The 27,871-nt window shown below is 49.6% G+C and overlaps 1 protein-coding gene across 2 annotated transcripts; it reads left to right on the top strand.

Moving 5' to 3' along the window:
- Positions 1–86: 86 nt before the first annotated feature.
- ZXDC (ZXD family zinc finger C) lies at positions 87–26,038 on the top strand (the record flags this gene model as incomplete). 2 transcript variants are annotated; one of them, XM_084246566.1, is made up of 11 exons in its annotated part: positions 87–1,098; positions 3,823–3,975; positions 4,067–4,145; positions 5,992–6,122; positions 7,805–7,975; positions 10,580–11,268; positions 12,409–12,471; positions 13,106–13,190; positions 22,732–22,898; positions 24,768–24,872; positions 25,952–26,038. In XM_084246566.1, 11 exons carry the CDS (start codon positions 141–143, stop codon positions 26,036–26,038), a joined length of 2,688 nt encoding a protein of 895 aa, XP_084102692.1. The 2 variants fall into 2 exon arrangements, with proteins under 2 accessions (XP_084102692.1, XP_084102691.1); XM_084246565.1 differs by lacking the exon at positions 12,409–12,471 and having other exon boundaries at positions 141–1,098.
- Positions 26,039–27,871: the final 1,833 nt, after the last annotated feature.

The following is a 27,871-nucleotide window of genomic DNA, read 5'->3' as shown; positions in this document are numbered from 1 at the left end:
GGGCCGCGCTCCGCGCCGGGCTTTGGCGCCGACCGGGGGGGGCGGCCGCGCTGCGTGGCGCACGGCGGGCGGGCGGGGCGGGGCGGGACGGGCCGCGCTTCCTGCGAGGCGGCGCCCGGGACGCCGCGGCTGGGCCCAAGATGGACCACCCGGCGCGGCCGGCCGCTCCGACCCCGCGCGGGGCGCAACATGGCGGCGGGGTCCCCGGCCGGCTCCGGCGGGGCCCGGGGCCGCCCCCCAGCCCCGGCGCGGCGCGCCGCCGCCTGCTGCTGCTGCGGGGCCAGGAAGATGGCGGGCCGGGGCCGCGGGCCGGGGAGGCCCGGGCGGCGGCGGCGGGGGCGGGCCCCGGCGCGAGCCCGGCGCCCCCCGAGGACGGCGGCGACGCCTTCGTGGTGCTGCTGGAGGTGGCGCGCGACGCCGCGGCCGAGGCCCCCGGGCAGCGGGCGGCCGAGCCCGGCGCCGGCGCGAGCTCCGCGGCGGGCCCGAGCGGCGCGGCCGCCGCCCCCGGCCCCGGCGCGGCCCTGGCGGGCGCCGTCGCCCTCGACAGCCGCGACCTGCTCGTGCGCCTCGACCGCGGCGTCCTCACGCTGGCGCCCGCGCCGCCGCCCGCGCCCGCCCCCGGGGGCCCGCCCGCCGCGCCGGCCGGGGCCGGGGCCGCCGCCCGCCCGCCCGAGGCCCGCCGCGCACCCCCGGCCGCCGGCCCCGCGCGCGGCTACCGCTGCCCCGAGCCGCAGTGCGCGCTCGCCTTCGCCAAGAAGCACCAGCTCCAGGTGCACCTGCTGACGCACGGGGGCAGCCAGGGCCGCCGCCCCTTCAAGTGCCCCCTGGACGGCTGCGGCTGGGCCTTCACCACGTCCTACAAGCTCAAGCGGCACCTGCAGTCGCACGACAAGCTGCGGCCCTTCGGCTGCCCGGTGGGCGGCTGCGGCAAGAAGTTCACCACCGTGTACAACCTCAAGGCGCACATGAAGGGGCACGAGCAGGAGAACTTGTTCAAGTGCGAGGTGTGCGCCGAGCGCTTCCCCACGCACGCCAAGCTCAGCTCGCACCAGCGCAGCCACTTCGAGCCCGAGCGGCCCTACAAGTGTGACTTTCCCGGTAACCGCGCGCGGCCGGCGGGCGCGGGGGGCGCCCGGGACCCCGGGTCTGAATCAGGCGCCCCGCCTCCGGCTGCTGCGCCCCGCGGGATTTAAAGTCCGCGGCCCAGGGGGAGGGGCGCGGGCGCCGCGGGGTTGGGGTGCTGGTGTTTTCCGGGTGATTCGAGTGGACACCAAGCCCTGCATTGCCGCGGAACCATCGCGGTGGCCGCACCACCCATCCCGAGGGCCTTCTCGGGGCCGCGCGCGGCTGGCTGCAGACTTTCAGGGGCTTCCATCCACGGGAAGGCTCTTCCAGGGGTTTGAGTCAGGCCTTGGGTCTGTAGTTTCCCGTGTCCCCAGTCTTTCGTCAGCCGGGGGTTGGGGGGGGGGCAGCACCCCGTGCTGGACGCGCGCTGGGGAATCTAGCCGGATGCAGGACCTGAGACCCCCGGGGAGGCTGACCAGTGTATGGTGCGTTGCAGTTTGTGTCCCTTTTGAATTTGCATCTGCAGACTTCACGGTTTTGTGAAGTTCCAACAAGTTATCCTCATTTGGGGATGAGAGAGGCGGAGGCCAAGTAATGTGGGTAAAACCCAGAGGGGTTCTCGCTCGCTGCCATTGCCTGCGGGCTAGATGTCAGGCCTCCACACGGAGGAAGAGAAGGTTCCAGCCTGGAAGGAGTTGGCCTGGGGACTTGGGTGGAAGGCGGTGCTGGTGGTTGACACCGCTGATCTGGGGGGGGGGGGGGGGTGAGGAGCGAAGGGGAGGGGCTCCCGGTAGAGGCTTTCGGTCCCTTTAAAACAAAGACTGGTGTGTGCCCAAGGGGTGCAGAGATACGGTGGATCCCCGCTTGGCCCTCCTCAGAAGCTGTGGTGTAAAGCATGCTGAAATAGAGGGACTTTGAAAGAGTGACACGAACAGTGAATTTTAAGAGGTTCTGATCTTCCCCCCACTTGCCCGTGGGCTGTCTAGCGCATCCCTCCTGGGCACTGACTGAAAACCTCTCCTTCGCGCACTCTGGGAACCTGACGGGGGTGTAGGTGGTCCCCTGCCAGTGCACGAGGGGTGTCGTTCTGAGTGTCCGATGAGGAAGATCAGGGACCCAGCTTGTTTTCGGGCATGAGGGCTTCCTCCGCGGGTTTTGAGTTGAATGATCAGTGAGTGTTCAGGTTGTGGAAAAGCAGGAGTGACACCAGCGAAGCCTCATTAAATGTTGCAGCCATGAGCTCCCTGGGGGCTGATCCAGGTAGAAGTAGTGGGACAGGTGAGGAGGCCGTGGTAGGAAACACGGCTGAGGCAGAATCTAAGCGCTTGATTGTTGAATTGGGGGCCAGGGTGTTGCTTCTTACTAAGGCACAGAGATTTAGCCTTTTCTGATGTACCCGATGGCCTGTACGACGATCCCATTTCTCAGTTAAATGTTGCTGGGGGGTCCGTTTCTTGGGCGCGGCTTCTGTGCAGCGCTGCGCAAGGCGGCGTGTGTCCGCTTGGTGGTTTTTAGGCAGGATGGCAGGTGTTGAAGGCTCTGGGAAGACCTGCGCGAAAGGACACTTGATAATCCTCTTGCATCCTCACATTTTCCACCCTATTTTAACTATGAATGTGTTCGGCAGAGAACGTTTGCTATGAAAAGTCGGGGAATTCTCTGGTGTTTTGGCTTCTTTCACGGGAGCTGAAGATGGAGCGATGGGAACGGCCATGCTTGCAAAGATGGCCTGTGACCTCTTTTGTCAGAGGCGGGAGCATGGAGGCAATGGGCAGAAGGAGCCAGGGAAGCCAGCTGCCAGGGGCTGCCGGTTGCAGATGATGGCAGGGAGGACGTTTGCAAGTGTGGAGGGTGCAGTGGGCCCCAAGCGGCATCAGAGTATCACACATTACCCTATTTTGTTGCCCTTTCAAGCACAACCCCTCCTTGTCATAAAGTTGACAAGGAAGAAAGACTCTCCACCGGGCCTTTGTCTGGAGCGCGAACGTTCTCCGGGTGTCTCTGTGCACTTTCTTTGGGTACTCTGGTTTCCGCCCACATCCCAGAGGTGGTTCATTGGAGTGGCTCAGCCTGTGTATGAGGGCATCCCCTGACAGAGGGTGTCCTGTCCAGGGCTGGTGCAGCCGTGACCCTGAGCTTTGGGGATGAGCTTAAGGGATCGGCTCCTGCCGCTAGTGACCCCTGAACTAGGGGAAGTGGTTTAGAAGATGCATGATTATTGTCTAGTAGAAGTGTATAGGGCCCTTATTTAGAAGGTTGATGATGTTTTTGTCACCAGAAATAGCTGTAGGATCCCTATTAACGTGTATAACAATTAGCCTGTGGTAAAATTGGTTTCACGGGACACCCTCTCAATTCCAAGAACCTGTCAGCAATGTAAAATGAGGGTTTAAGGTATTCCTTTTCTCTCGTTGGATTTTCTTGGGTTGCCTGTGGGTAACATTGACAGTTGAGTTCACGGGAGAGACACATAAGTGGTGCTCACTGCAGAACCTGCGAGCAGGTGGCTGCGAGTGGAAGGCTTCCTCTCGGAGTCACATGATGGCAAGTTCCCCGTGTTCCCCACCCCACCAGCTTATTGGATGCCCTTAACCACCCTGCCATCCGTGTTCATAACTTTCTAAAGGTTTCTAAATCATGTTCTTCCCTGTCCACGCAGTGCCAGCAGTTTCCCGAGGGGCGGGGTGGGGGTAACTCGTTGAGCGGTCTTGTGCGATTTTGTCACGCTAACGAGCAGGGTTTGCTCTCTTTGCTCAGGCTGTGAGAAGACGTTCATCACAGTGAGTGCTCTGTTCTCCCATAACCGGGCCCATTTCCGGGAACAAGAACTCTTCTCTTGCTCCTTTCCTGGATGCAGCAAGCAGTACGATAAAGCCTGTCGTCTGAAGATTCACCTGAGAAGTCATACAGGTAGAGTGAAAACGTCATTTGGACCCAAAGTTTATCTTTGTGTTAGCTTTTGGATTTATAATGACGCAGTGTGATTCTTTTCTTTTCTAAGGTGAAAGACCTTTTATTTGTGACTCTGACAGCTGTGGCTGGACCTTCACCAGCATGTCTAAGCTCCTGAGGCACAAAAGGTAATCTTCGAGAGTGTATGAATTACCCCCTGTGGAGATGAGTGGTTTGTCAGTAGCAGAAGCCTGTGGATAAAATATCTATAGGGGTCCCGTCCGTCTAGTCCTAGTCGTCGTTGCCCCCCCCCAGCCCCCCCCCCCCACCGCCACCATCCCTTATCCCCCTTTGGCCTTTTGCCGCTCTTATCCTCAGAGATAAGTCTGCTTATCTTCATTTTATTAGTGTCTGCTAGTTTTTATAAGTATCTTGCTTTTTTGGACCGTCTGCTATGTGTATGTCCAGTATTTATTTTTTTTGTCACTCTGACTTGTTTTACTACAGTTTCCTCTAACTTCCTTTTTCTCTTAAGTGGCAACATTTGCCTTTCCTTATGATTGAATAATGTATTCCATTCTGTGCAGATTTTTTTTTTTATAGAGGCATGTTTTATTTATTTGTTTGTTTTGTTTATACATGCACTGGGTACAGCCAGAAGCGCGGGAGGGTGAGAGAATTCACCAGAGCCAGAGCGGGAAGCAGAGCAGGCAGAAGGACCGAAGTACACTGCTGAGGGGAGCAGCGGGCGGCAGGAGAGGTCTGCGCGCCATGTGGGACCCTCCTCCGGTGGCCGGGGAGCAGCCGGGGATCGAACCGGCACTGCAGAGGCCACGGGGATCGAACTGGCGCCACAGAGGCCGCGGGCAGCTTCGCAACCCAGCGCTCAACCGCTGCGCCACCAGAGAGGCCCTCTGTGCAGATTTTTTAAGTTATAATAAAAGAAGCTCAGTGTACATAACGTGGAAAGTTCAGAAGGCTATTAAAAAAAATTCACTCTGATCACCTAAAGAGATTTTCATCTATATAGACTTTTTTTGTTTAATGTAATTAATATATAAGTAGGTATTAAAAAGAAAAACTTAACACTGCAGTGCATGCTTTCCTTATGTGAGGAAAGTTTCTTCCACAGACTCCATGGTGATAATCACCTTGGGGGGCTTAGTGTGTGCACTGGTAATGCTTGTGCTTTACCTGTGAATCTCTAACCTCTGCCACAGCTCTGATTTGGGTATTCTGTTTTGCACTGGGACTGATGGAGGTTGGGTGGTTTGTCTACACTTGTGCAGCTGGGGTTTAAAATGAAAATATTACTTAGGGCGTCCCTGGTGGTGCAACCTATGCAGCTGTCCACAGCCTCTGCAGCAGGAGTTTGAACCCCCAGCCTGCCAAGGAGCAACCTACATGGTGCAGCAGACCTCTCCTAATTCGCCTGTTTCTCCCCTTAGCAGTGTACTTTGGTTGATCTGCCTGTTCTGTTCCCTGCTCTGTCTCTGGTGAATCCTCTCACTCCCCCCCCCCCCCCACACACACCTCTGGCCTGTACTCCAGCTCTTGTATGCATAAATAAATAAATCTTTAAAAAAAAATTACTTAGGAATAGGAATGGGTGACTTGAGAGTGTCCTTTTAGCCTGGTAGTCAGTTCTCTGTGCACACGTCTCATTGTCCTCTATAACTTAGAAAACTTGTTTATTATCAGGATTTCTAAATAGTGGAAGCAGCTTCATTAATACATTTGGGACTCAGCTGTTCCTGGATCAAAGCAGCACTAATTGTTGTGTCTGACTCGTGTAGCTTAGTCATTAAAATAGAATTTAGAGTTACAGGTAAGTAAGGTAACTAAATTACAGATCTCCCTATACAAGCTAGAGGTAGAATGAAGATTTTCTGCAATATGCTGATCTTTTTTCCAAATGTGAAGAGCTTGTGCTTTGGTATAGTTTACAGAATTTTAAACAGAGAGTCACCTCTGAGACCTGGTGCCCCTGGTTGTGTGCGGAACCAGCATTACCTTGCTTTTCTGTCCCGGCAGGAAGCATGACGACGACCGGAGGTTCACCTGCCCCGTGGAAGGCTGTGGGAAGTCGTTCACCAGAGCAGAGCATCTGAAAGGCCACAGCATCACGCACTTGGGCACAAAGCCGTTCGAGTGTCCCGTGGAAGGTAGATTTTATTGTTACTCTGAGTTCTAATCTAGTACTGTGTTCACTTCTATGTAAGTTTTAAATTGTTTAAACGTAAGTTTAAGTTGCTTAAAGACAATATGAATGGAGCATTATGTTGGGTTGGCTCATTTTTACTTAATTGCTCTATTTTGGGAGTAACATACTGGATAAAAACAGACTTCAGAATCAGACCTGGGTTGACTACTGGCCCCTGGTACATCTACTAGATGTGGTTGCAGTTAGTTACCTGTTTAATTGTGTGATTGTGAGGGCTGGGTACAATAATATGTGAAAAATGCCTGTTTTGGCATCTGTCCATATTATGGACTCAGTAAATGGTAACTAATCATGCTGTGATTGGGCAATAGTAAAACTAGGCTTTCTGAAAAGTATTAAGGAGATCTTTACCCCTCTAGAATGCCAAAGGTATGATTCTTCACCAGAGGTGAATGCCAACTCAACCCCAGTACTGCCTTTATGGCTTCTTTCCCTGAAGTAGCCCTTCTCCAGACTTAGGCATGGGTACCCACCTTGCCGGCATGTCCGCTTTCACAGGCACTGTGCAGGTACTCCCTACCACAGGCGCCGTGCAGGTATTCTGTAGGTTGTGCTGTTCGATTGATCATCTTGGTCCCTGCAAAGCAGGTGTCATTCCCACTTTACAGACAAGGAGATTCAGAAAGGATAAACAGGAACCTGAGCTAGAGTTGGAATCCAGTCGTGCTGGTTTGAACTCCTGCCGCCCCGGTGGGCTCCACACCTGCTCCTGGCAGCACCTCTGGCCTGGTGTCCTTTTGCTCCGCTGTGGGTGGCCCCACCGTTCATCAGGGCCCAGTCACCTCGGATGCCGTCTGCCTCCTGTGACCTTCGTCTGTTCTCTCAGGAGGCATGCTCTTTCTCTCCTTCCAAACACCTCACGATTTTAATGTCGATTTTATCTTGCCTTTTGTGTGATGACCAGTTGTTTACATGTCCTTGCCATATCACTAGCTAATAGCAGCCGAGGACTTCTCTGGGTCCCCGTGGAACAGAAGTCCAGCCATGGGAATCAGTGCGAAGGGAAGGTGGCTGTGGTTTTGAATTTATCTTGTTTTCCCTCTGACAGGCATGCAGGTTTGTGGTCTTCCTGACTAGCTAAGCAGTGAAGCGGGCAGTGGGGCAGTGCGAGCTTCAGGCTCCACTCAATCTCCTACTTAAGGCCATTTGTTTGACCCATCCACCCATCCAGGCCTCTGTTTCTCACTGATCAAACGAGAGGGACTTGGGTGGTCTGTTCAGTGTTCAGCTCGCGGTGTCATAGGATTACAGTTGCTCACATCGTAGTAGCTTAACTACTGTGCGGTATACATCTTCAGCAGTGGAGTTCAAGGGGTTGTTTCACTCTTGCCTTAATCTTCCCAGCAGCCCTGTGTAGTGGATAAAGGAACCCACTCAGAGTAATTTGTCCAAGGTTGCGTGTCTTACACACAGCTGACATGGAACTTCCAATCTTCTTTTAAAATCAGAGTTTGCTTTTGGATTTAATTCCTTACACTGCAGTTCTAAGGGCTGTTGGGTATTTGCTTCTTGCCAGTGACTGAAGGTGGACATGTGTTGCCTCATGCTCCTGATGTGATGAGAAGATGGCTGCACTGCCTCCTTGGCAATCTTTAGGTTTAGCACTGGTTTCCTCTGTTTCAGGTTGCTGTGCCAGGTTCTCCGCTCGCAGCAGTCTGTACATTCACTCTAAGAAGCACCTGCAGGATGTGGGTGCTCCGAAAAGCCGCTGCCCAGTCTCCAGCTGTAACCGCCTGTTCACCTCCAAGCACAGCATGAAGGCACATGTGGTCAGACAGCACAACAGGCGCCCAGGTCTGCTTGATTTATGTCCCTCTTCGGGCACTACAACGAGGTAGAAAGAATAAGATGCTCCCTCCTTAGCTCCTTTTTGAAGTTTTACTTTTATAGGTTAAGTAAATCGAGTGCAGTGACATCTCCCTGCATGGACCGTGGCTTCCAAGCCCAGCGGCCTCGCTTGGACTCTGCTGCCACTTTCTTGCCTCTGTGCATTCCTTGGCGACCACTCAGTCTTCTGCTGCGTGGGCTTTTCCTGGCTTGTGTCTTCAGACTCTCTCCCACTGTGGCTTTTGTCCTCCCCTTGTCTGTTTTCATCCTTCTGTGTCCCGTCTTTCTGAGCACTCTTGTATGTCTCCTCCGTCCCACTGTTGTGGAATGTCCTCGAAGATCAGAAAAGTTGCGTTTCAAGACAGGATTGGGATGAGAGGCCTGGAAAAGGCAGGACAGTGAGGGATCCGTGGCGGTCGTCCTCCACTGTGCCCTTTTTCCTTCCCTGACTCTCTGAAAAGCCAGCAGTGGTATCATACATTTCTGTTCATGTATTTCTTTGCTCTGACTGAACGTGAAAGCCTCTCAGGCTTTTGTGATGCCTGTGCCCCCACATGTGTGACATGATACTGGTTCATCTGTGTCGTTCTCTCTGCTGCATGCCAGGAGTAGATGGCCAGATCCATTGCCACCTCTTGAGCCACAGGCACTTGGGGTGTCCATTTACTGTGGGCCAGCTCTGCTAGGGGCTGTATCAGGCCCTGGTTTGAGTTCATCCTCAGCGGTGGTCCTGAAGTGGGGGTCCTGGCCCCGCTATCACTGACAGAGAAGCCAAGACAAAGGAGAACCTGAGGTGACACAAGCAGTGAAGTGCTGGTGTGAGGCCACAGTTGTTACCTTATGCTGGTGGTCTGTTAATTTTTTTTAATGATTTTTGACTATCTGGCTCTTGTACATAGCAGGTCTCCAGTACATATTAGTAGAATTGTTAAAAGCCAAATAGGAAATTTATAGATGAATTGTTGTTTTTATTTGCACTGAGGTGATAATTCTTAATCTTTTCACAGGGCTGGATCCTCAAGGTGAAGGGAATTTTTGGAAAGTTGTGGAAATGTGGCATGGGTTTCCGGTTTTAATTTCTCTAAAGAATCACATTCCCCTCCTCCCCCTCCCCGTTGGTGCTCACAGAGAGATTTACTGAGGAAGCAGTCATATATTATTCCTACTTTTAAACTGTAACATGACAACTATAGGAAAGATATATTCTGAATTTGGTTAATTCTTTTGGGGGTGGAGGAGTTTCAAATAGATTCTTCCATAGGTTTATATTGCAAATCTAATCGGCATTCTGCCTGGGCATCCAAAGCTAGAAACTGTGCTGAGGAGCAGCTAACAGTTGGTGTGGGAGGAGTAGAACCAGAGACTGAGAGAGTCTTTCCCTTTGGCCGGGCACTGGCATATTCAAGGTACACATAGAAATTTCTTTAGAGAGAATAAGATCAAAACCTTGTGTGATGCCTTTGCCCACATTCTTTGAGCCCCCATTTTGTTTGCTTGGTGCTTGGAGGTCCTAGGATTTGAGATGACTGGCGGGTATTTGTGTATGCCTGACTTGAATTGTTCACTGACATTTTTTGAAAGTTCGTTAATGTTCCTTATTTCTCCAAGGATGATTCTTATTTAAATTAATTGAGGAACTATCAAATATTTGGAGAGTGTTAACACGCAGCAATTAAAACTGAATGAAGAGGACTCTTAATATTTCTATACTTATTAAATGATGCTTAAAGCCCAGGCACCTGATGGTATAGGGCCAAAGATGTGTCCCCTAGACTCCTAAGATGGTGATAGCCTGAGGGGATGGAAGGAGTGAGCGAGCATTAGAGGGAGTACATTGGTGGTAGGGGGAGCCCATCTGGAGAGTCTCTGTCCTGAAGCTCTTAGTCCACAGTGTCCTGGGGAATCAAATGTCCCAGTTCTCTGCACCTCCCTAGAGTTGTAGCCTTGATCCTGCCCAGAGTTAGGCCAGTTACTTCCTACTGATCACCCCGAGATGACTCAGATCCATTCTGGAGTGGCAGCTAGTTATGGAGTGGGGCATAGTTTGATGAGACTTAAACTGACACAAGCTGATTCCAAAAGTAGCCTAGAAGCAGAGTTCAGCTTGTATCTGACTTCTGAAGATTTGCTTTCCATGGAAAGTGTTAGTCTCAGAGGTAGATACTGTGGCATAGCAGTATAGGGTCTGAAGCTACAAAAGACATGGATTCAAGTCTTGCTTCTTCTGTTATCAGTTAATATGACATTAGGAATTCTTGAGTCATTTTTTCTGTTTGGAGAAATTCCTGTCAGCTCAAGGACTTGACATAAGCTGGAAAGATGCCCACACACCATCAAGCAGTGCCTTCCTCAGTATGTGGCCACCTGTACATGCCGGGCCTTGGGGCAGGAGGAGGGCAGTGGCTGCTGCAGAGAACTGGACATCTGATTCCCCTAGGCACTGTGGATTAGGAGCTTTAGGGTGGAGCCCCCAGATGGGCTCCCCTTACCACCAAAGCAAATGGGTCATTTGCTAAAACTTTCTAGTCTTCTGAGGGCACAAAATAACTGGAATATTCATTCATTTTTCAGATCTCTTCCCTCAGCTCGGCGCACCTAGTTCTCTTACGCCCAGCAGTGAACTCGGCAGCCCAGGCCAAAGCGAGCTCAACAACATAGACCTGGCGGCACTCTTCTCCGACGCCCCTGGCGACGGTAGTGGGGCACCCGGCTCCTCTGAGGAGGCGCTGAACCCTGGAATCCTGACTATTGATGTGACTTCTGTGAGCTCCTCTCTGGGGGGCAACCTCCCTGCTAATAATAGTTCTCTTGGGCCCGTGGAACCACTGGTCTTGGTGGCCCACAGTGACATTCCTCCGAGCCTGGACAGCCCTCTCGTTCTTGGGACAGCAGCCCCAGTTCTTCAGCAGGGCAGCTTCAGTATGGACGACGTGCAGACTGTGAGTGCGGGAGCATTAGGCTGTCTGGTGGCTCTGCCTGTGAAGGACTTGAGTCAGGAGCAACAGACCTTGACCTCCAGCAGTAACTTAGCAGTAGACACCACCACACTGACCTCTTCGAGCGCCCCCCAGGGAAACAGCAGTGTCCCAGAGCTGCTGGCGCCAATCAAAGTGGAACCGGACTCGCCTCCTCACCCTGATGCTGTCAGGCAGCAAGAACGAAGCAGAGGGGTGCCCCTGTCTGTGTTCTCCAACCCTGCAGAAAAGCACAGTCCTCAGACAGACTCAGGGCTCAGTGCAGGGACCGGCAGCTTTTATTTGGTATGAAGTGCTATATTCGGTCACCACCACATAGCTCACCTCTCTTACACTCAATTTTGAGGATGTTCTGGATTAATCATGTACGTGCAGACATTTCTTACTGTTTTGCAAAAGGATGGAGCCCTGGACTACAAGTCTGGAAATACGAATTCTGATCTTGAGTCTGGAACTGACTAGCTTTTATGACCTTGAGCAAATCACTTAACCTATCTGAGCCTTAAATTCTCATTTATTTCTAAAATGAGGGGTTTGGCTAGATGATTTCTAAGGTCCTTTTGAGTTCTGTGATTCCATGATAATAATGTTTCTTCCCAAAAAATTGGGTTATGTCATAATGTTGAAATGTTCTGCCTTTGTGCTTTTTACGTAATGACATCCTTAGATTTACTAATGACCAGGGGAAGAGGAATCATGACGTCAGCTGTCTTTGAAGGTTCAATGGAAACTTTAAAAACCTGCAAAAACCTTTTTTTAAAAATTAGAATTAACAAGATGAGGAGGAAATGGTTTGTGAGCCTTTATATTTGGGGAGGTTATATTTTGAGGCTCAATAGTTAGTGTACTTTAGTTCTATTTATGTCAGTTATACATTTAATATAATTTAATTTAAAATAATTTAATTGAAGATTTTTTGGAAAGAGTCTGACTTTTTTCTCCATCTCAGATGGGCAGGATCAAATTGGTTTTTCCTTTGTGGCACAGGTTAAATTTGATGGTGATACTTGTGTTGCTCAAAATGTTAACTATTATTTTATCACAACTTAATAAGTTAAATGTGTGGATTAGGATCAATTATGAGGGATGTGGTAACCCATCTACCATGGAGCCGGCTTTGATTTCTTTCTGTCTGAGCAGCGGTCTGTCGCCTTTCTTCTGGAGTTTTGCTTGTCAGTGGCTTAGCTGTGCTTGCTAACCTTTGCTTCAGTGGCCACAGCAGTTGCTAAGCTGGCAGGTGACTGGGCCAGGAGGGGAGCTGCCCGGGCCTCAAATGAAGGGGAAGGCAGAGCCTGTGTGCAGGGCCAGAGTGCCTTGGGGAGTGGTGGTTCTCCGGTGCCACTATCTCCTGAGCCTTCGTGGTGGGTGGAGGCAGGAGGAGCTGGCGCAATCTTGATCCTTACCCCTTGTTCATTTTCTCGCTAGCTGTGTGAAGTTGGGCTGCCTCGATTCTCTGAGCACAGATGGTGTGTGGTGAATGGGTTACAGGTATGCCACAAGCTGTTGAGGGCTATTCTCTATCCAGTGATAAATATTAAACTTTTTCTTAAAAACTTTAACAAATTCCTGACAGTTGAAGGCCTATTTGAATCCTGTTTGAATTCGGTAACACAATGATTGTTTTGGTGTTTTAAGACTAAGCAGAGCACCTACCTGCTGCTCTGGGTAGCCTCTGTGGTGGGATGGGAACCAGGGCCACCTGAGGGCTGCTGCACAAGTGCAATGTGGCTCCTTATGAGAAGGGTTGGCAAGTGCTACAGCAAATTAATCCGGAATCACCAAGGGAAGGCTGGTTATTTGTTTCAGACAACAGAGAAGTATGTAATTCTTTTTATAACAGTTCCTGTGTAAAATATTTTAATATGTTTTAGTCTTTGGAGGAATAAACTTTGCTTCTCTGGATAATAAAATTATGTATATTGTTCCAACTCTTCGTTTAGCTGTCACTATAATTGGATGTGGCATTTGATTCTGTGTGAGCCTCTGCTGGAGTCTCAAAGATTATTGGACTCAACTCTGTTCCAGAAACAGACTTAATGCGATTCAGTAGTTCCCTTGCCACCCTGCCACCCTGCCTTTGCTGTTTGCATCAAGTGACTGACACGCTTTTCTTTGGTCTCAGGAAAGTGGGGGCTCAGCAAGAACTGATTCCCGAGCCATTCAACTAGCCAAGAAAAAAAAGCAGAAAGGAACTGGGAGCAATGCAGGTGAGGCTGTGTGTGCTGCAGTGTGGGGGAGCAGGGGGCGAGCGCCACCGAGGGGCTTAGGTAAGGAGCAGAAGCGCATAGAATAGGAGTTCTTATGTTCTTTGTGTAACTTTTGCGTTTGTAGTGCCCTTGTATCAATTCTTGAGTTTTATGTGAACTTAAGGAAAAAAACTTAGTTGCACAAACCTCAGTACAAGTAGGGTGTATTTACCTAAAATGGTCGTGTGAGAGTTAGCAGTTGCAAACTCCGGTGTCCGTTACTAGGCAGGCTGCAGGTGGAAAGAGCAAAAGCAGACCAGGTGTCAGAAAAGCAGGTGGGAACCTGATCCTTGGTGGTTGCTGGCCCCTCATTTTGGCCTTGGGAAGAGCCTGGGGACAGGGTGTCCCAGGGTGGGAGTTATGTTGAGCCTGCCCCTGGATGTCATATCATATCAGAATTACAGCTAATTGTAAAGTGTCAGCAGCTCATTTGAACTTTTTAAGATTTTTTTTGAACTTTTTTTAAAAAAAGAAAAACATTGGGCCTCCCTGGTGGCGCAGTGGGTTGAGCGCCGCGCTGTGAAGCTGTCCGCAGCCTCTGCAGCGCAGGTTCAATTCCAGGCTGGCCAGGGAGAAACCCACATGGCACGCAGACCTCTCCTGCCTCGCCCGCTGCTCCCCTCAGCAGTGTCTTCAGTCCGTCTGCCTGTTCTGCTCCCTGCTCTGTCTCTGGTGAACTCTCTCACCCTCCCGTACCTCTGACTGTACCCCAGAACTTGTATAAATAAATAAATCTTTTTTAAAAAGAAAAGAAAAGCATTAAGTGGACCAAACAGAACCATACGGGACCAGACTGCTAGTCCATGGCTTCGTGAGTCTCTCAGTCCATCCACCCTGAAAATGGAATTAGTGGGATGCAGTGATGGGTTTACTCTAGTTATAGTATGTTCTTTTGTAACAGGGTGAATTCTTTTGATATATTATTTTGTATATTTCCTTTGTCTTTTATATTCATCTAAAGTTTATTTTTAAAATCAAAAGGGATATGTAGAACCAGCAATAGAGTTTTATATCTTCCTGTTTTTAATGTGACTACTTATTTAAAGTAGCAGTAATCCCCTATTTTCTCTTCATCAGTTTTGTAAAATAATTTTGCCCTATAGTGACAGAGAAAGGGTCACCCCTCCTGCTCACAAGGTGCCTGCCTGGAGTTGGCATAGATGGGATATGCTGCTGTGGTGCAGTGGTGGGATCTGGAGAATGAGAGACTGTAGCAGGTACTAGGCAGAGTTCACAAGGGAGAGCCCATACTCTAACCATGATGGGTCATCAAAGCTTGAAGGGAAAAGAAACTATAGACTTTCAGGCATATATTACATATTATCCGTTGCATTGTTTTGAGGTTGCATCTAAATTATTTTTTTAATAATTTAAAAGAAACAGCCATGTATTATCCCTTCTTTAAAAGTTAACAGTATTTTAATATCTAACAAGCATTTAAAAATTATCAGGTGTTTCAAATACCGTGTTTTTTTAAAGTAGCATCAGGGCCAGCATCCAAATAAGATTCATGTTGCTATTGGTTGATGTGTTGCTCGCATCTCTTCTGTAGGCTTCTTTCTCCATCTCTCTACCGTGTGTTTATTGAAGAATGTGCGTGATTTGTGCTATTGAGATGGCCAATGTGGATCTTGCTGATTGCATCACTGTCATGAAGTTTAACAGGTTCTTCTGTCTTCTGTGTTTCCTATAAATTAGTAATTGTATCTAGAGGCTTGATCTGATTGAAATTTGATTCTTGGAGGAGTGTTTGTATGTAGTAGGCTCGCAAAACTCCTTTGCAGGTGGTGATGGGTTCTCCCTGACGTCTGGCTGTCCATTCGGTGTTAGAAGCCTTTGATGACCAGTCACTACATCTGTGAATTTTTCAGTCGTTGGAGAAAGATGATACTCTGTCATCCCTTCCTCACTACTAGCTAGGAAACTTCAGTGAAGAGCAACGTCTTGTGAGTGCTGTACTATGAGGTGTACAGATCCTACAGAAAAGTCAGGATAAATGTCTGAATATTAATTTTCAAAATAATGAGCTATTTTCTTAACATCCTCCAGTGGTGGGGCAAAACATTTTTATGTTCATTGACTGAACCATGGTGAAGTTACTTTTCCGTGTGTAGTTGGTAAGTGTTTACTTGGAGGATTTCCTTTTGAGATGGTGTGCTCGGTCTTGGTGGTCTTCAAGTTCACCTTCACTTCAGTCATCAGCTTCTCCAGGACTCAGACCTTAAGGTTATGGTGTATTGCAGTGAAGGGACATGAAATAGTCAAGGGACGTGAAACAGTAGGGCCTAGTCCTAGCCCAGCGCTTTTAGCTGTCCTTCCCTTGGAGTTGTGGATAGTTCTAGCTTCTCCCATCATGTGACAACATATACAACCTTGCCAGCCGGTGGAACTCATCAGGGCCTTGCTTGCCCAGACATGATCAGGGCTCGACTGCACGGACGTGCTGACTGTCCACGTGGTCGCCTTAGTCACCAGCTCCTCCCTAAGGTGGGCTGACACTGTGACCTCAAGCTTCCAGCATAAGTCATATTGTTAGATTCTTTGGGAGTGGCTCCAGGGCACCCAGATAAATAGACACTCAAAGTGGGACATTCCAAAACTTTGAGATTCCTTCCCAGGAGCTGGGGGCAAAGGCCATACTTCTCCTTGGGTAAGGTTAATCCAGTCTCACTCACTGTGTAAATGCCCTGTTTCTCCTTGAGGCTCCTACTAATTCAGCACTTCAGAGTGGATTTGCCTGTGGTATTACTGTGGCGTTCTGATGGTGATTTCCTGTTTTCCTCATTCTTGGGCATACATTATTTAGAATTCTTTTGTGAGAGAAAGAACTGTACTTTCTCTTCCATTTATTCAGTTATATCTGCATCCACTCAGAAGTACTTATCGCACCTTTTTGGTTATAATCAGTATGGGATCATCAATATTGTCAGTATTTTGCTGCTTAAACTGTCCTAGCTGTGGCCATTGGGAACTCTTGATTGGATTCTTGTGTGCTTTTGATATGCCCCTTCCTGGTTTTTGTGGGGGTGGGGCTTAAGGAGTTGCTTCAGTCTTTCTGGCAAGAGAATGAAGAACTATCAGGCTCATCTTACAGTATTCTTACTCCAGCCCTGGAAGTGGCCACTTCCCCAAGTAGACCTGTTCCTTTCATTGGAGAATGGTATTGGAGGCCAAGGCCTGGACACTGGAATTGCTGGTTGCTCCTTCCTACCTGGGAGTCATTAAGTCTAGGCTGTCAGTGGTCAGTGCCCGAAAGTGAGTTTATATATATATTAGCCAACACTGACTGTTTTGAATTCATCAGAGTTCAAATTTTAAAACAGTAATATAGTACATGTGTCTGTGTTTATTAATACCACTACTCACTATACCAGTACTTTTCGGTGGAATATATTCAAGAGACACCAGTTCAGGTCAGCTGTTGCTGCTAAAGTATTTTTGGCTTCAATCTTAGAGGGTAAATGGTTTGGGAGCTTTTTGGGTTTGGAGAGTTTGATTAGGGGATTAAGGTGTAGTAAGTCCAAGAACAGAGAAGTTGCAAGGTAACGGGATTTGGTGGGATTAAGTTGTTTCGACAGTAGAGAGACTTCATTATTGTCAGTGTAGCTAAGGACAGAAGCAAAATCGTGCAGTGTGAATAATTCAAAAAAACAAGATGCAGCGTTTAAATCCAAGACTATTCCCATTGGATTGCTTCTGAATGTAGAAAAGAAAATCGTGCCAGTTTCTTTGCCCTAGCACTTGGCATTCCACCTCAGAATAATCAGAATATTTTCTCAACATAAAAAGTCGAGAAATTTTATTCTTGAAAGTGATAGCAAAATAAGCTTAAAAAATGTAACCAATTTCAGAGCTATAAACAAATGTGTGCTTTTCTGCTCTCTCAGAGTAGAGAAAGTAGAGTGTCCACCAAAGAGACAGTAGCAGCGAAACATGAATCTGTGGATGATAAAGATGTGTGCTGTTCCTGGTAAAAGAGGCAAAGAGTGAATTAAGAGGCAAAATTCCAATGACATGTTGTTTAGAAGAGGCACATCCAGGATGGAAATATTTAGAGGAGTTCAAATTAAAACAAGATAAAAGAAAAAGTAAGCACAAAGCAGGAATTCATGCTAAGATCAGAGGTGTAGAATTCAGAGGAAAGTAATCAGACCAGGGAAGATTTCCCCTGTATTTTGGTTGCTAATCGCATATAACTCACACGCAGAGCTTCACGACTTGCTACTAGAGACTGACATGAAATCTCACAATATCAAATACACAAAGTAAAAACTCAAAAATCTAGGAGAATTTGATAAATAAAAAGCAATATTGGAAGTGGTTAATTGAACTCATTTTTGGATCAAGTCGGACAATATAAAAATATGAAAGATGTTTGCAATAGAATTAATAAAATTGATGTAATAAATGTTCCATGTCCATGGAATATTCATAGAATTAAACTGAATAAATTTAAACCATCCATCAGGAAAACTGTAACAAAGTTGATAGCAGAAAGTAAAAATCAAGTCAGCAGTACATGTTTTTGACCATGATGTGGTAAAACAGGAAGTAAAAATTACATAGAAAACAGACACCTGCCAAACTCTTGAGTAAAAGAAGACATAAAAGCCAACGACAAATGCTTACGGAAGAATTGGGTAACTGTGGTTGTGAGCTGAGTTCTTGCACAAGCAGCTTCCTATGCGTCAGTTTTCTCCTTTGTAAAGTAGTAATAAAAGCACCTCTTTAGCATTCTTACGGAGAGAGAGTGAGATAATACAGGTTAAGTGACACAGAATGTCAGTTAATTATTGTTGCTGTTATAGATGAGGGGGCGGGGTTGTGGCTGAAACTAGATGCAAGTTTATGCCGTGACTCCTTTTCTGTTAAAGAGAAAGCAGCTATTAAATAAGAAAGTAGGCTCTTATTTCAAGATGGGAAAAGAACAAACCTAAGTCAGAAATCCTTTTTTGAGATGGAAGTGTGACAGCCTATTCAGATATTGAAAAACATTCTCTGGGCCAAACAAAATATCCTTCCAGTGGACAAGAGCCTCTGTCTGGTCAGTCATCTTCTACTTCTGAATGATACTACCACAAGAAAAGGAAAATGCATAATTGAATTTCATATAAATACCATGTAAATTCCTTGATAATAAGTTGGAGTACCTGCAATAAAATGCATAGTTTTTAAGGAAAACAGAAACCACCATTATTCTGTGAAATAAAGACAAACCCTCCAGCAGCCGTGGATGAAGTTTGCTCTTCAGTGGCTCGTTTGCCCGGCGGTCACACAGACAGGTTCTGCTTCTCTGTGGAATATACAGGAGATGGTGTTCCAGAGTGCTGTGGAAAACTGGAAACTTCCAAAGCCTGACATAGATACCCTTCAAAAGGAGAGCTGTAAATCAGTGATATTTGAAAATGGAAATGTTCTCAATAAAACGCAATTTTGGCAGTGGAGTTTAGTCGGGTAGCTTGAGAGTTACGAGTGTAAGGGAGTCTGTTACTCGGTTTATTGCAGTAACAGGTCAATGAAAAACTGATTTTCCCAACGGCCTTTGAAAAATTGATGTATATTACCAATAAAATAGGAATATAATAGATAACCCAAACCAAGAGCCAACATCATACTCCACGGTGAGTTACCAGAGCCATTCTACGTGCACCCAGGAATTGCTTTTATTACCATTGTTACTTTTGGTATTTAACGTTCTGGAACTTCTTGCCATTGAAATAAGCCGAGAAAAAGAAATAACTGTAGGATGGAGGCAAATAACTTTGAGATGATTTGGGTTTTCTAATAAATAGTCAAAAGCATCAACTGAAAAATGACTAGAGCTTAAAAGATATTTAAGTGACCTGTTACAAAATTAATGTATACCATTAGGAATGTTCTCTGTGGCAGCAACTAGTTAGGAAATGCAGTGGGAGAAAAGGCCTATTTAAAATAACAAAAAAAAAATTGCAAAATATCTGGAGGAAGTTTCACAGAGGGCCGGAACAAAATGGCAATGACAAAATTTGACTGAGAGACAGCGAGAATGCTTCTGGGTGGAGCCTCCCTGTGACCAACCTAGCTGTGTGCCAGATGGAAACACAGGTAAACAACACAGACATCGCTGTTTGCATTCCGATTCGATAAACAAGAAAGGCAGTGAATTGAATGGCAGTGTGAGCAAACAAGGAAAGCGGTCTGGTGGTTTGTAGTTCTGTATAAGAGGAACACAGCCTTACAGAGATAATACAGAGATAATGACACGAGGTGAAGAAGGGCTCACGCCTGAGGCTGCAGGGTGCTATCAGGAGAGGCCGTTGTCATGGCACAGCCCAGGCGAGTGTTTTCGGGAAAGCCGTCAGAGAGTTGCTGACAGGCCAGGCAGTTGAGAGCCTTGGAGATCTTTGTCAGAACTTTGGCTTTCACGCAGTCAGTTGGGAAACCACTGGAGGCATAATTAGAAAGGTGACATGATCTATTTTAAAAGATCATTCCAGCTGCTCTTCTGAAAATAACCCAAAGGAAGCAAGGAGAGCAGAACAGTTCCAAGAGTGGCCGAGGTCAGCGTGGTCGCCCGGCAGTGAAGAGCAGCGGTCGATTCTGGACCTGACTCAGGTCCAGCCAAGATCTGCTGGCAGCTCTGGGGTGCAAGAAGGAAGAAGTCTTTGTTGCAGACATGCTACATGCTCACCCTCCCCACATACTTGAATGTAATTGCACTGGAAATTCCAGAGAGATTTCAGAGTGATTGTCTAGGAACCAATGAGCAAGGAATCCTAAGGAAACATGGAAAACCCAGCAGAGAGGAGTTGCACTGAGCTTGCTAGGATTTCTTGTAAGCTCCTGCAGCTGAAGCTGGCGGTGCCACTGCCCGCGGCAGGCTGGACACCTGGGAAATACCCACCATCTTGGCTGTTCTCCTGTGTGTGTAAAAGTGACTTCCATGTATTGGCAAATGAGCGATGATGGCCTTTTGGGAAAAAATATTGAAATTCCATTTTGGTCAAAGAGTAAATGAGAGGCTTAAGGTTTTTTTAAAAGCATGGCAACCTACCAAGAGCCAACATTGACTGTGTGCTCTGTGTGCTTTACATGTATTAGCTCATTTAATATTTAACAGTAACCCTCTAAGATGGAAAATGTTTCTACCCGCCTTTCTACAAGTGGACCCCTCAGGCGCGTCCACAGGCAGGTGACCCGTTGAGACCACTCTCCCCAGCTTGCTCTGTGGGAGGGTAAAGACACCAGAGGGGAGCAGAGGCACAGGCCTTAAAGATCAGTCAGCCTCAAGAGGTTTCTGAAAATGAGCCAAAACAGCGTGAAATAATAGAAGTCGACTGAAATAATAGCAGCGAGGGATGACCAGGCAGCCTCTGGGGGTGAAGGATCCGGCGGGGCTATCAGTTAACTGGAGGGTTATGGCATTTGTAGCTATTCTTTCTACAAGAGAATTCCAGTAACATTTACACAGCTCCTGTCTAAGGACATCGGACCCGAAAACAGTGGCTTATGAACTTGAGTGTCATGAAGTTCAACCCAGGTAGGTTTGTACAGAGAGCCCTGTGAATGTGCGTGTTTCTCCTACATCTTAATAGCTTCATAGGACTAAACACATGGAAATGTGTCAGAATCCCAGTGCCCGCCATTATCCATGACATGGGGTGAGTCCCATCTCCCACCCTTAGAAGAATCTGGAAAGCAGTCACTTAGATCAAATTGCTGTGTTCTGCGGTTCATTGAGGAACCCTAGTAGAGAGAGCCCCCTGCATGACCCAGAGTTACCACAGTCTACACACCAGGTGGGCCTCTGAGCCAGTGGTGTGGAGACAGCTGGCAGACCCCGTGCTCCGGAGCGTGTGGATTCATCAGCGCCAATCCCCCCTTGGGGTGAGGATGGTAGCTCGGGCATCTTGAAGGGATCTTCCCGGTGGCAGTGCCCGTGTATGTGGAGTGCCTCTTCCCAGCCTGCTTTGTGCCCCAGGCCTCACTTGGCTCTCCTTGGGGAGGGGAGGTGGTGTGGAGGAGTCGGGGCTTGGAGGCCGCATGGCCCTCACTTTAAGCTGCTAAGTGCCAGATTAGGACGCTCTTTTGGGTCTGCTTCCCAGAAGCTTTTTGCTGGATTTACATCTCTCACCCACTCCTTAAGATTATCTTGCCCACCTCAGCATCTTGGATAGCTGTTGACAACGTTGAAGCAAAGTTCAGCTCAGTGCAGAGATTACTGTGCCCGGTAGGGGCGTGTGGATTGAGAAAGGAAGTTTTGATCTTTCTTGTGATTGTTTTGTTAAATTGGTCACGTTGCATTTAATGTCGTCACTGGTCAGGAGGCAGGGTTGTATGGTCATCACGGCCGCCTCTGCTTGCTTCAGTGTGCGGTCTGGCACCCATGACAGACATACACTCCTTTCTCGTCATCATAAGTATTCATGACACACAGCAGGGGTATCATCTGGGGTCATGTAACAGAACACCCTGCCCCGGTGGCTCTAACAAGTAAAGTTTTTATTTCCTGGGCAAGTTGTCTAAAGACCGCCCGCCCAGTGCACCAAGGGGGTCAGGTTCCCCCCTCCCTACACTGCCTTCCTCTCGTTGCCACTTTGTGGGGCCCAGTGGGCGGTTGGGACACAGACCACAGCCACCTGTGAGCAAACATGTCCGTGGGTTCTAAATGTTAAGGAAGAGTCTGTAGATTCCACACTTCGGCCGTCACCCTCCTCACCCTTGTCCCAGCCCAGCTCTGCCACCAAAAGCAGGTGGAATGGTTAGGAGACACCTGGAGGACAGCCAGAGCTGATCCAACATGAGAGAGTTGGTGCCCTGAGGCCGAGGACCCCGGATGGTGCAGGAAAGGAAGCGCTTGATGTGATGGGACCTCATTTCCCTGCAGCGAAGGGAACTGTCTCGGGGAACCGAGACTTGCCATCACATGCCCTCCAGGCTGCCACAGGGGCTTCGTGCTGCCCACAGATGCAGTGAGTGTCAAAAAGCTATTGCTGGGCTTTAGGGTTGATTTTCCTTCTTTGACTTTAATTTTTTTAAGTATGCTTTTGCAACCAACAAAGTAATGGATTTTGAAAAGGAAGCTGGACACACACCACCTGAAGGGCCTGGCAGCTGCCTCGTGCATACCCCAGAGTGGGCTGCAGGACCCTACCTGACCTTGCTTCCCCGAGGTGCTGCTGGGCAGCCTGTTAGCTGTGCCTGTGTCTCGGGGGGCTCCCCTGCAGGTGCCATGGTGCTTGGAGGGAAGTGAAGTCTGCCCTTGCAAAATGAGCCACTTGGGTCTGGTGGCTCTCTGTCCAGGAGACAGCTGTGCTTCCATTTGCTGAACTTTCTTGTCAAAGTCCTGCTTTTCTTCACCTCTTATTCTCATCGCTCTTCCAGTTGAGTAATTTTCAGTCCACAGGGCTGTGCAAAGTGACAGTTAACAAACAGGCAGACTTGCTGCAGAGCGTGGCCTCAGTGAGGACAGCAACCTGAGCAGTTTACCGGGCATTGCATGTGTCGGTTTGTTTCATTTTAGGATCCTCAGGGTCTACTCAGAGGAAAGTAAAGGGAGACAAGGTCAGTCCTGCTCACATCCATGCAGGCCAGGGCTCGTGGTTATATGGGAATCTTGTGCCCAGTGGAGGTCTGCCAGGACCAGCCCCAGCAGCAGGCGTGCCGTGCGTCCAGGTACAGTTACTGCAGGTAAGCTGGCAGGCCAGGAGGAGACGTGTGGGCTGTGAGCACTGCTGCAGCCGAACCACCTTCCCCTCCTGCCTTTTGAGTCACCCCAAGTCCTGTTTTCCTTTGTGAATGATCCCTCTGAGACCCATCCTCTGCCCATCCTGTCACACTCCACCTGTCCAAGCCTTACCTCTATAGGATGGACACAGTGTCACAACGCTCTCCCTGTGTGTGGTTCTCCGCCCCACCATGCAATTTCTTCCACGTCTTGCTCGGAGTGCTGTGAGGTGTAGACAGTGTGTCCTAATCCTGCCTGAGAGCCCCTGGAGCTGTCCTGGAGCTGTGTGAGGCAGCCTCAGACAGGCCTGTGCTCCTGACCCTGCTTTTTTCTTGAAGGCTGGGGTGAAGGGGCTTCTGCAAGCTGCTCTGGTCACCCCATCCTTGGGGCTGCTGTGGCACACCGGAGCAGGTGGCTTTTTCCTTCCCTCTGCTTTCTTCCCTACCAAGCCACACCCTTCAAGGGCAGGGTTATCCACTTGTTACCTGTGTCCGGGGCCCAGCACATGCCTGGAGCTGGCTGCCTTGAACGCTCACTGGACAGCACCCCCGCCCTGTGCCTCTGCCTGCACCTGGGTTTTCAGTTTTTGTTTTTGAGGATTAGAATAGGGAAGTAAGGTGACTTGGAGGGGTTTTGGGAGAGAAGCGGTTTAGAAGCCAAGGAGGACTTGTAGCTTGGGCCACGGAGCAGCGTGGGCCACACCATCAGACGCCACAGACTGCTGCTTGAAGAGGGGGCGGGTGGCCCCATCCAGAGTTGGCTCCAGTCCTGGGAAGCCTCAGCACCCAGAGAGCACCATGCTACCGTGGCGGGTCTGCGGGATTCGTGTAGGTAAAGGGGAGGCGGGGACAGCCTGGGGGTTTGGGGCTTGGCCTTACTGTTGTAGAAAACCTAGAGTCGTGTGAGGATCTGGTGGGGTTTGGATTTGTCCACAGAGGTGAGCAGGAAAGCTTGTCCTTCCTTTCCAGGTTTGGGGTGAGGGAGATGGAACAGTAGAGTGGTGGGGGAGCCTCCCAAGATGAGGGCAGTGGAAGTAGGGGGAGGCCCAGCCTAAGCCCTTCTACCATGGTCACGGCTGGCAGGTCAGAGATGTAAACTTTGAGGCCGAGAAACCTGGGTTTTCACCTTTCACCTTTCCCGTGCAGTGGTGTAGTTCTGGGCACGTTCCACACACACTGTCCGAGTTTTCTCATCTGCACCATGGCGGTGTGCATGGGACGCTCCTGCGGGAGGTGTGGCGTGGTGGAGAGGTGCTGCTGGTGGCGCGGCACAGGAGTTGAGTGGTGGCTGTGGACGGCCTGGGGCCGACGTGCGGCTGTAGAAGGGGGAGTGTTCGCGTGTCCCTTTTCTGAACTGGACAATTAGGGCACCTGGTAGCCTCCCCTCTCAGGGAGACCTCTAGCTGCTCTGGGCCAGGGCAGGGGTGAGCCTTCCCGTGTGGTCTGAGAAGGTGCTGTTGAGTGTGCGTGTGGGCGCTCGGGGACAACTGTGGGAAACCCCAACAGAGTTCAGGAGCCACCCCCTGGAGAGGGACGCCGCTTGGACTGAGCGGATTTGAGAGTGTGTAGGAGGCCTTTGGGCAAAGGGCCTGGGCATGAGCAGCAGCCGGGTTGCTGGGGGGTTGGGCCCAGCTTTGCCTGCGAGGCTGTGAGTTGCAATCAGGGTGAGGGAGTGAAGACCAGCAGGAATAATCAGAACCCGGGCCCCCCTGCTGGCCGCTCAGCTCTCTCCGAGGGCCGGGCATCGCCTCGCCTGCACTGCTGTGGGCAGGGCTGGTTCTGCGGGAGCACGGGTGGAGGGTCTGTTAATAAGCTGTTCTGTTGCCTCCCCAGGACGACCCCTCAGGTGAAGGAGTCTTGCCACTGGCCTTCAGCCCACAGCCTTCCGCCTTCCACCCCCTGTATGCTGCGGTCGATGTGCCCATCTATGTCCTCCAGGTCTGGACGCTTTATAACTCTGGGCTTGTTAGTGAGACTCTCAGGAAGCTTCCGGCTCCCTGAGGCGGGTGGCGGAGGGAAGCCTGGAGAGGCGACTCACTGGGTTGGTGGCCAGGATGTTGGGTAAATGACTGAGAAATGGTTAGGAACGAAGCTCTGATTTGCTCATTGTTGTGGCACCTGTAAACCAGGTGAAATTTACCACTTTTCAGATACTTTAGAAATTCTAGTCACTTTTTCCTGTGGAAAGTAGGCTGGTTGGTGGCAAAATAGACCTGGACAATTTAGTTTGCTTAAGTAAGTGGTTAAGCTGAGTGTCGTGGCGGTGGGTAGCTCAGACTGGGACCTGATGCGAGTATGTGCCCTCACATTCCTAACAGTTTGGCTTAAATACACAAAAAGTCCGTCCAAATAGTAATTTTAGTTTTGTTGCACTCAGATTGGGCTGTTCAATATTTTCCTCAATGTCCAAGTAGTGCTGACTAAGAGTTGACGTGCCGCGCAGTGGTCGGCCCCGACCGCTGGAGCGGGGCACCTTGGAGGGAGGTCTGCTGCCGCGTGTCCAGAGATCCGCATCAGCGTTCCTCCGTTCTGTCTGGTGCTCCCACTTCCAAGAGGGCTCTAAAGAGCGAGGCCCTGCACACGTCAGTGCCCGGAGAACGGACGGCCTTGCCCCTCACGGTGGGAACTCTCCGAGCAGGAGGGTGGAGTCACGCGCAGTGGGTACTGGGGTGTCCTGGTCCTGGAGTGACGCCTGGTGACTGGGCAAGATGCTGCCTGTGTGCCAGGTGGAGGCAACACTAGGAAACCAGCCAGGACGATCTCATTTTTGAGAAAACCTACGACACCCTATTGAGCTCACTTTCCCTTATTTTTATTGATACTTTTTTCTTTTTTCTGGGCACATACATTTAAAATAAAGGGAGATGAAGTCCTTAGTTGCAGAAAATCAGAAGCACCTTACCTGCCGGTTGCTGGGCGAGTGGCTGTGAGGCTGCCCCCCTGCGAGGTGGTCCTGCTCTGTCCTGCTCTGCCCAGCATGCCCTCTGCCCCCCTCATTGCTCTCCTTGGTTTTGCAGGAGGTGTTTCCTGCAGCTGAAGGAGTGGCTGGGCCTGAGGACACACAGCACACAGGGAGCACCATCAACCTGCGGGACCTGCAGTGAAGTTGCCATCTGCCTGAGGACCCACGGGTGCCAGCTCCCACGGGTGTCTCCCGAGATTCCTCGGTGTTCTCACAGGCCGAGACCAGGCTCCCTTTGGTTTCTGCTCAGAAGGCCAGCCTAGGTCTTCTCTTGGGTACATTTATCAAAAATGTTTTCATCCATTTTATCAGGAACCAGTTTGGGGCTGTCCTGTTTGAAACTGCTTTCATTGGAGCAGAGTGCCTCAGTGAGCCTCGGCCTGGGCAGACACCCTTCCTTCCGTCCGATCTGAGCCAGGGAGTGTGTGCTGCGTTTAAAACAGAAATAGGCCAGAGCACACACTTCCTCGTCAAGTCCGCCTTTCCCTGGAGTCAGAGCAGATGGGCTCGTCCAGTAGTGTTTCAGCGTTCTGCCTGAGAGCTACAAAAGTCCCCTCTCCCCTTTCTGAGAGCTGTGTAGCCCCCGTTTTCCAACCCCTTGGGTGATGTTTGCAGTTAGGTTGGTTTTGCCTCACTGTAGGGCAAAGGTGGTCCTTTTATCGCAGTGAAGACAAATTCTGATCTGTTCTGGAAGACCAGGCGTAAGCAGCTGATCGGAGAGGACATTATGGGGGTGACGTGGGGCACATCAGAGGCCCTGCGAGCCAGCCCTCTGCAGAGACCAAACTTAGAGGTCATAGTTTGAGAATGCTTGAGTTAAAACTTCATTTTTCTAATTCTGTATTTGGGTATTAACGTTGAATAATAATTTGACAGCAGTTTATAAAGTAATGTTCTGGGTACTATAAATTATGTGGAGGCTGTAATGATGGCATTGAATGTTTCTGTTGAGTTGAAGATGTGCATAGCCTGTGTCGGTGTGTATCTTTGTGGAGTGAGGTCTGTCTTGCAAGAGGAGATGCGTTAATAACCTTGCACATATTTATTTGTTCATTAGTAGATTGCACACAGATCACTCAGAAGTGCTTTTTTTTTGTTTGTTTTTTTTTTGTTTTGTTTTGTTTTTCCGCCTTGTGCCTTTTGAAGTATGTTTATGCAAACACTATTTCGGTTCTCAGACTTGAAGTCATCCAGTCTCTCCCTGTCCTGTTTCTGCGTTTTGAGTTTTTGGACATTTGGGAGTGGCTCCAGCATTCAGAGTGATTCCTCTCTGTCCTGCCCAAAGGCCCTGTCTGCCCAGGCTGCTTCTCCACGCAAAGGAACTCAGGCCCATTTCTAAATGGTTCTTTCCCCAGAACTCCGTGCTGCTTCAGACTAAAGTTCAGTGGTTGAATTTGTCCACCTGGCACCTCAGCCGGGTCACCCGGGGCCCTCCTCTCTCTACGGGACCCAGGCCTGTCTGCCAGTGTGGCCTTGGGACCGGGTAGCTGGTGGCCACCCCGCGCTGTCCTCCTGGAGGGCGGAGGTTCTGGCCTCTTGGCGTGCCCTCCTGGAGGTGTCTTGCTGGACTTTTCTGTACCAGTGAGTGTCCACCTCAAAGTGACTGGTACTGGCTGTCAGCTTTCTGGGCACTGAGGTTGCTGCTTGGCAGTGGGCCCAACTCCTAGTGCAAATGAATAAAAGTTTTGTATAGTCACGCACTGAAGGTTTCACTTGGCTTAATTCAGGGAATTGCATGTATAGCGTTGAAATCATTTTTCCCTTCACTCAGTGGTAGTAACTCATCTCCCCGGCTTGCTGCCTGCTTTTCTTATCTTTGCATTGGGGCCGACCCCACACCCCAGTATGGAATTGGCTTTTGCTAGATGAGAGCCTAGAGGAGCTCTGTCCCTCAGCATTTGCTGGGAACAGCGTCTGCCTCCTCCAACAGGCCTGCAAGATACCCGATGGACATGGAGTTTATTTCACACAGGTA

Source organism: Talpa europaea, assembly GCF_964194135.1.
Source record: "Talpa europaea genome assembly, chromosome: 11".
Classification (NCBI taxonomy): domain Eukaryota; kingdom Metazoa; phylum Chordata; class Mammalia; order Eulipotyphla; family Talpidae; genus Talpa; species Talpa europaea.
Note: the sequence above shows the minus strand (reverse complement) of the source record. Positions and strands in the feature narration are given on the sequence as shown.